We start from the raw sequence: 8,688 nt of genomic DNA, 5'->3' as shown, positions 1-8,688 counted from the left end.
GACGAATTTTGGGACAAAAATTCGTCTCGAGAGGACTGGACAGGACGAAAAACCGTCCCGTCTTAGTCCCTGAGCTAACATCGGACGTAGGACGCGACGAAATTCATCCTGTCGCATTCTTCGTCCACGTCCGGGATGATCCGAAACTATAACCCTAAACCGTAAACCCTAAACCCAAAACCCTATTTTGGGCATTGCGAAAAGATTAACCTGAAAAGAATCAGGTTAAGGAGGCTTGGTTGCTTGGTTAGTGGCTTTCAATAAAAAGCGGGAAAAGGAATAGTGTTGCAATCAAGCAGTAATGGCGGTGGCTTCGACAGCAGCAGTCCGCGAGCTTCAGCGCGATCTCGAGAACCAAGCAAACGTCCTCAGCAAGATCCAGAAAGGTATGGAAAAGATACTTGTTTCAGAATTCTCTTACCTTGTTGTTGTTCGTAGAACCCTAGATTGATGATCGCTGTTCTTGCAAATCGGGTTGATTTCAGACATTGCGAAGAACCACCAGGTGAGGAAGCAGTACACCGTCCAGCTCGGTGAGAACGAGCTTGTTCTGAAGGTAACTGATTCCTCTACAAGTTGATTAGTGCCGATTTTCTCTACAAGTGATTCTGTGATTCGATTTTAATTTCTATTTCTTTCTCAGGAGCTGGAAATCTTGAAGGAGGATGCCAATGTGTACAAGTTGATCGGTCCCGTGCTTGTGAAGCAAGATCTAGCAGAGGCGAACGCCAACGTCCGCAAGCGCATCGAGTACATCTCCGGCGAGCTGTATGAGTCCCTCCTACTTCAAAAAAAACTCTTATTTTTTTAGCATTTTGGGGAAAATTATTGATGGGCGCAATATCAACCTTGTGATTCTTGTTTTCCACGCACAGGAAACGCCTGGATGGCACTCTTCAGGATTTGGAAGACCAGCAGAATGGCAAGAGAGAAACGGTTTGTTTCTCAATCTTTTATCTTACAATCCGAACTCGCTTCTCGTTTATCATTTCTTTAGATAGTTAATGCTCACGCCGCTATGAAAGCTACCTTTTATAAAACCGGATTAATCAGCATAGTTTGTTGCTTCAGAAGTCTTAAGGTTTACATCACTGGGTTCTATAGATTTATATCCCCAAGTCGTTTCAGAAGCCGCCATGAAAATTTTTAAACGGACTACACATATTTATATCCCTGGTTTCTGGAGTTTTGTGGTAACTCGTGAGAATACACTTGCCTGGTGTTTTGTAAAATAATTTTTTTGCAAGATGGGTAACACTTTTTTTAAAAAATTTAGACCATAGTCTCACAGTATTAAATGTGTGTGTTTAGTTTCAATTGTTTGTCTTTGTCACCAATCTTTGCTGACATGTATGTAATTCTGTGTAGTCCTTCAATGCGACTAAAGGGAGTCCCACGAATGGATAATTTTATAGAAAATGCTACCTCTAGTGTCCATTCTCCTTAACATTTGGTGAATTTTGTGTCGAGTTTCCTAACGAGTAACTGGTTTGTAATCGCAAGTTATTATTATGTCCGAATTTTCTTCTTCTTCTTCAAGAGAATATTAAGTCCTCATTGAGATCATACATAATATGTTTGGTTTGGCTTTTCGAGATTTTTGCTTTATTTTCTTTCTGAATAAGAAAGCAGGTGTTGTCACAATGTTATCTTTCATCCCTCTATTCCCCCCTGAAATGTAATGACTTTCTTCAAGAGTTGCCCTTGCTGTATCTTAGTTAGACTCTCTGTGGCCGTTATGACCTCCTGGTTATTTCTTATCATCGTCCTAAACTTCCCCGAATTTCGTGATTATCATCATGCATGTTTGGGCTTTGATGAATGACAAATGATGATGAAAATGACGATGATAATGACAGCTTTTGGAAACCAGATGACGGCAACGCTAACAATTCATAAGACATTGATAAGTTCATCTCAATCATTATCATCCCCAAATCTTGTCCTTGTCATTGTCATCCATGTTGGAGTTTGGACAAATCTTGTCAGCGTCATCATTTTCCATCAATCAATGGTGGTAATGGCTATGACACTTTGTCATTGTCTTCTCCTCATCGTCATGATTGGTGTTGAACCCCAGAAAAATTAGGCATGTGAAGTGTATTTTGAGAAGCCAGATTTGAGTGGAGGGGATGAGGGTTGAAGATGTTCGTTAGAGTCGTGATGAGATAACTGATTCTTGAAATTATAGGGTTATAAATACCCCATTGTAAGGTCATTAGAGGGACTTTTGATGAAAGATCAACTTGTGGTTTCTTGGAGCGAGTAGCTGTATCCGGCTTTCGTGAGGGCAAGAACTCCTGATTCGGAGGTTCTTGAGAGTTTGTTCACCTATCGTTCTCTCTTCTTATCTCTTACATCTTCCGTCTCTCCTATTCTCCTCTCTACCCCTCGTCTCATTTCTTGATTTTGTTAGATCTCTATGGGGAACGTAACAATGTTCTGTTGTCTTCCTTGAGATCATCTATGCCTCTTCACGAGAACATTCAGTCTCTTGGATGCTGACATCCTTTCCGCAACATTTTTTAATTCTCTTAGTTACTATGGGTTCCGTTCCTCATTTGCAGGTTCTAAAACTGCAACAGAAGATTCAGAATCTACAGGTTTCCAAGACAAAGCAATAAACAGTTTCTTTTTCAATTTGTATGGACTGGAATCTGTTACACTCCACAAGCAAATGCTGTTGCTCAAATCCCATTGTTGGCCTTCTCCATTTAATCTTTATGTGTTCATACTTGCATAATTAAATATTGCTTTCTTTCTCCCCCTTTCTTTCTTCCTCATTTGTTTAGGAGGATAAAAATGTTTGCTGCATTTAAATGTGGTGGATGACATGCAACACAAACTGCAAGGTATCAATCAAGGCATGAATTCCTATGATGCTTTATATAACGAGGAAATTTTCTGTTGCATTGTGTACTAAGAACTCCTTCCAAGTGCATGATGACATATATTTCTTAAGCAGGAAATAATTGCGTAATATTTGATATATCATATCCAAAAATGTGCTACCCTATCTAACTATATACTTCCTGAATATTCAAGCTGAACCTAACCGGCTTTGGTTCTTTAAGGTATCATTTTTCCTGCCAAGTTGTAGACGTGTCATGTACTGAATCAAGGTGCCAAAAGCTTATCATGGCTCGGCCTTGTTTAAAAGTCAATGGCATGTTAGTAAGTTGACGATGTCTATAATTATTCTAAAAGTGGTTCAAATTAGTTGATTCATTTCAAGTATTTACAAATTCCCTCGGTTTTTTCTAGTTATGCTTTAGTGAGTTTGGGGAAAACTTAAAATACCATAAATAAGAGTTAAGGACATAAGACTCGGAGTAAAATGAATTCAATTTCCACTAGCTTAATCACTCTCAACTATCTCATCAGACTCACATATCAAAGATGAAACGAACAAAAAACCACTAAAAAATGTGAACCAAAAGATTCAAATTTTCAGCCCATTGATTAATTGTCTTGTTCATCATTTATTTTACTTTGAGAGTGCCATCTGAAAATAAAGGGTTTAGGTTTCTTGTAGATCATGATGGTGTTAACCCTTAAACTTGTGATTTATTCTGAATCAGAGAAGTGTCTACGTTTTTCTGTTGAAAATTAAGGTGAAAATAACTAGAATGGGAATTATACATTCAAATTCAGAGTGTGTAGCCAGTTGAAGGGTCCTTTTTTTCCAAATCTAGAGGACTCTCCCTTATACAGACACTCCAAAAGGTTCAAGATAAAATCAAGTCCACAAATCTGGAAGAGCACACCAAGAAATCTTAGCAGTGAACTCCAACATTGTTACTAGGGCCGATATATTTTGGGCAAACATGGGGCTTTTTGTGCACAAACTAAGCATTTTTTGCTTTTAAAGGGCTTAATATGGTATTTAAAGGTACTGTTCTCGATTTTTTTCCTCAAAAATTTCAATAGGTTGATAAATCCGATCAAATCACTTAAAGAGCATCAATGTCTCATAGTTCTATATTTTTAGGGTCTTTATTCTCAATTTCCCCTATTTTGAGGGGCTAGCGAGTACGCATGGCTAGATGAACTTTGCAATATTTCATTTCCGCAAATGTGAGACATTTCTTCATTGAAAATTAGAGCAAATCATGTTAAGCAAACACTGCATATTTTAATGTTGTGTTTGTCATGTCTAGCACTCACCCTGGGGTTGCATGTTTCACCCTAATTACATTGCTGCTTCCTTACATTGCACTAATATCCCTGGGTGAATTCTCGAGAATGAATCATCTCATACACTGCCTTAAACATTGCAATGTAAGTTGCCCATGCTGAAAATTCCCATTAAAACACACCAGAAAAATATACCATTAAAGATGTACCTGATAACTAAATTTTTTTGATTAAATAAGTCCTGAAAATTTAAAAAATATTATTGTAAAATATTTGAATTAGTGTTCCTTGTATTAAATTTAGTAATATTTTCTGAACATTTTAGATTTATAACTCTTCTATAAATTTTATTTATAATTTTGGAGATAAATCAAACTTTAAAATCTATAGCAAAATATTTTTTTCCATGAAATTCATACGTACTGTTTATACTTCTTGTGACAAAACATGTAGATAGGAAAATGCATTAAGTTTTTTTACTCATGAACCACATAAAACAATTCATGATCAATATTTTTACATTATGGATCAATGATAATTTATCTCAATTAGCAATGCGTAACAGAAAATTCCATGTAATGAGCATTCACCCTCACTTCGGCTAAAATTATAAAACAAATCATTAATAATGGTTTGGCCTACTGTAATGGCATTCAGGCCACTTAAGAATCATGAAAAAAATCAAATTAGGATACACATTCTTAAAAATAAAAATTACATTATTTATGCATATATAAATATGTAAGTTCCAAGTATGAAATTTATTTATTTCAAAATATTAAAAAATAAAAATATTGGCTTAATTTATCGACTTTGACTAATATTAAGGACTTTCTCAAAGGAATTCTCACTCAGCTTATTTTTCATCAATATTTTACACATATCAGTACATCAGTATTTATGAATTGAAGTTACTTAAATCCATTTATATTGTGGAGCTCCTTTATCAGCGTCCACATAGATGAGAGATGAAAAGTTGATAAGCACACAATGTGATATGAATTAGTGCACATTTACTCCATGTTTATTCATGCATTTGTGCATGCATTATTCATGAAAGTAATTATTAATGTGGCATTATTTTATGTATTTATTTAAATTATTTAGAATAACTCCACTTGACTTCCTTAAAGTCATGTTCTAAGATCATCTTGTTGATGTTATTTGAGTGTAACGACTGGGGTGAATTTAATGGGCATTTCTGGAGTCAAATGGGGAAAAAGAAGAATCCCAAGCCACAACCTGGATCAGAGGAGAAATCCAAACCACAGAACAGCCATCAAGGCCCAAATTAAGCATATCTAAGACCATTTGACTTGGTCAAAGAGGTTCAAAGTTTTGTGGATTTGGCCTTCCATATTTAGGCCCCCATGCACACAAATGGGACATTAAAATCCTACTTATACTCGGCTAGCCAATGCTAAGTGTGATGATAAAAAATAAAATTAAAAAATAAAGAATAAATTATGAGACTTTCTAGAAGCTTAGTTTTGTCAGAATATGGCCTTGGCCTGTCACCAATCAGGGTATGTGCATGTACATTATTACAGAAAATAAGTTCTCCTTCCACAATAGTAGTTTAGATCCATAGTAAATCCTCATTTCTGCCATTGAAATCACTCATCTTACCCTTTTTGTTGTAAATTCTCTCTCGAGGACTGCAATTTTTGTATCTCCACAGGTCGATCATATCTCCTTCGCTGCAACCATTGGTGCCCTCCATGCATGTGATGAAATCAAATTTCGAGTTATTTAATTCATCACTGATATTTGACTAAATAAATATAAATTTACAAACCTTGACTCCAAATCAATAAATTAATTGATGGATGATGCGCAAGGATGGATGTGAATGGTTGGAAGTGGATGGATGGCAGATGGATGTTGAGAAGAAGACCATGAAGTGCAAGAAGACTCACCGTGGATCCTTATATTTTTTCAAGATTAAGGCAACTTACCACATCGTGGGAGCCCCTCCACTTATATTTTGTTTTCTTACTTCAATTGATGATCAACAACAAGAAAACTTGATGAATCTTGAAATCAGTTAATTTAAAGTGGCCTACTAAACTAAGGGAAACTCCAGGGTGATTTTTAGACAATAGAGAGGTCTTTTTATATATCATACCATATTAATAGATACATGAGATGGAGAAGAAAGTACCCTCAAAATTTGAGCCCAAACTCTTCATGGATGGTTATATATTGAGATTTGAAGTCTAATAATTCTCATAGGTTCAATTTTTTTCTCTTCTCTGTGATCCTTGTGGCAGCAAATTTCAAAAATACAAATAAGTTGAAACAACTCCAATTTTTCCAAAAGACATGTTTGACTAAGAAACTTATTTCATTTACAAATTAAAAATCTCATAAAATATATAAATACCAGTTATGACTTAGAAAAGTATTTTATTTATTAATATAATGTCACCAAATTTATAAAAGTACCAAAAATCCACAAAATAAAATATAATAAAAAATATTTATTTATTTTAAGTTTGATAACACGTGTATATAATTAATTTAATACAAATAATTAGGGTGTTATCCACATGGTTCCATGGCTTTCATTTGAAATGTGAGTTTAGACTGCAGCCAAACACAAATTCATCCGCCAAGGTCTGTTTCCCCCTAGTCTAGCTTATATTAAATATAAAATCAATAAAGAAAAAAATAACTTTGTGCTACTTATAATTTTTCACCAATTTATCTAGGATAAACAAGGAAATATATTTAATAATTTAAAAAATATAAAAAACTTATTTCTTATTTTAGTTTGCTGATGTAAATACAGTTGCTCCTCTTGGATTTTATCCTTAGCATAAATGAAGTGAGAAGTTAAATTTGGTCACTCCAACCAGACTTCCTTACCAATGCATTTTACCTTGAAACACTCATTTTGAGAAAGAATGGATGCGGTTTCTATAATAAAGAGAGAAAGAGAGAGACACAGAGAGAGAGAGAGGGAGGGACAGACAGAGAGAAATAATGAGGGAAAAACACAGAGAGAGAGACAGAGACAGAGAGAGAGATGCACAAAGAGACACAGAGAGATAGAGAGACACAGAGAGAGAGACAAGACACAGACAGAGAGAGAGAGACATACACACACAAAGAGAGATAGAAAGACAGAGAGACACACAAAGAGAGACATAGAGAGAGACACACAAAGATAGACTGAGAGACTGAGAGACACAGAGAGAGAGACACTGACAGAGAGACACAGAGAGATAGAGACAAAGACAGAGATAGAGAGAGAGAGAGGGAGACACTGACAGAGAGACACAGAGAGATAGAGACAAAGACAGAGATAGAGAGAGAGAGAGAGAGAGAGAGGGAGACAGAAAGACAGAGACAGAGAGACATAGAGAGACAAAGAGACATAGAGAGAGAGACAGACAGAGAGATAGAGAGAGACAAAGAGACATAGAGAGAGACAGAGAGACACGCACAAAGAGAGATAGAGAGAGAGACAGAGAGACTGAGGAGAGAGACACACCTACACAGAGAGATAGAGAGACACACAAAGAGAGATAGAGAGAGAGATAGAGAGACAGAAGAGAGAGACACACCCTGATACAAGTCGTTTCTTCTCCAAGAAGTATCAACATAAAAAGAGGAAGCATCAGGCATGAGGAGCTCACGCGCGAAAGAGAGTACCACATGTGCGGAAGAGAGAGATACGCCCACACAGAGAGACACAGAGACACCCCAAGAGAGATAGAGAGAGACAGAGAGACTGAGGAGAGAGACACACCTACACAGATAGACAGAGAGAGACACACAAAGTGAGATATAGAGAGAAACAGAGAGACAGAAGAGAGAGAGACACCCTGATACAAGTCGTTTCTTCTCCAAGAAGTATCAACGTAAAAAGAGGAAGCATCAGGCGTGAGGAGCTCACGTGCAAACGAGAGTACTGCACGTGCGGAATAGCTTAAATAGCATCAGGGGAAAACGAGAAGGGTCTTCGGCATTTTTGGCATCTTTTCACAGAGGCAGTTGCAAGAAAAAAGAAGAAGAGAAGATTGATGGTGGAAGTAGGTGTTGAGAATCTTGAATCTTGAGAATGCAAGAAAAAGAAGAAGAGAAGATTGAGAGAGAAGAGAGAGGAGAAGAGAGAAGAGAGAAGACAGAAGAGACACAAGAAGAGTGATAAGATTGTTGTATTTCCCTCAAGCTTTAAATGTTACATTGGTTGTATATTTATAATACGTATATAGTCTAAAAATAGTAGTTTCCGTTAATGTAAATATATCCATTGTAACCATTTACACCGGATATATTCTATTTAAAATCAGATTCAATCTGAGCCGTTATAATGAGAGGGGTGCACCGATCACAACCATTGATTTGGTGTCGGTACACCTCTTGTACAACGTTCGCTATAGATTCAATCTGATCCGTTATAATGAAATGGGTGCACCGACCACAGCCGTTGACCGGTGCCATGGACCCATTAGTTATAACGGATATATGTGTGATATAATTTTGACCGTTATAACTATCTTATATTAAATCCTAGCCGTCTACTGTAAATCCGAATCGACT

General features: G+C 36.5%; 1 protein-coding gene across 1 annotated transcript; it reads left to right on the top strand.

Annotated features, from left to right (window-relative positions):
- The first annotated feature begins 231 nt into the window (after nucleotides 1–231).
- On the top strand, nucleotides 232–2,767 carry PFD6 (prefoldin 6). The gene is made up of 5 exons (XM_078583534.1): nucleotides 232–386; nucleotides 486–556; nucleotides 644–768; nucleotides 876–936; nucleotides 2,568–2,767. Exons 1-5 carry the CDS (start codon nucleotides 302–304, stop codon nucleotides 2,622–2,624), a joined length of 399 nt encoding a protein of 132 aa, XP_078439660.1. The 5' UTR covers nucleotides 232–301; the 3' UTR covers nucleotides 2,625–2,767.
- The last annotated feature ends 5,921 nt before the right edge of the window (nucleotides 2,768–8,688 follow it).

The sequence above is a fragment of the Wolffia australiana genome, chromosome 11, assembly GCF_029677425.1.
Source record: "Wolffia australiana isolate 7733 chromosome 11, ASM2967742v1".
In the NCBI taxonomy this organism is placed as follows: Eukaryota; Viridiplantae; Streptophyta; class Magnoliopsida; order Alismatales; family Araceae; genus Wolffia; species Wolffia australiana.
The sequence above is the reverse complement of the archived record's forward strand: the minus strand, read 5'-3'. Positions and strand labels throughout refer to the sequence as shown.

What these genes read in the sequence shown, in the direction of transcription:
- PFD6 (XM_078583534.1), top strand. Translation starts at nt 302, where the DNA reads ATGGCGGTGGCTTCGACAGCAGCAGTCCGCGAGCTTCAGCGCGATCTC. An exon ending in AGAACGAGCTTGTTCTGAAG is followed by an intron (nt 557 to 643) that starts GTAACTGATTCC and finishes TTTCTTTCTCAG; the next exon opens with GAGCTGGAAATCTTGAAGGA. An exon ending in GAGTACATCTCCGGCGAGCT is followed by an intron (nt 769 to 875) that starts GTATGAGTCCCT and finishes TTCCACGCACAG; the next exon opens with GAAACGCCTGGATGGCACTC.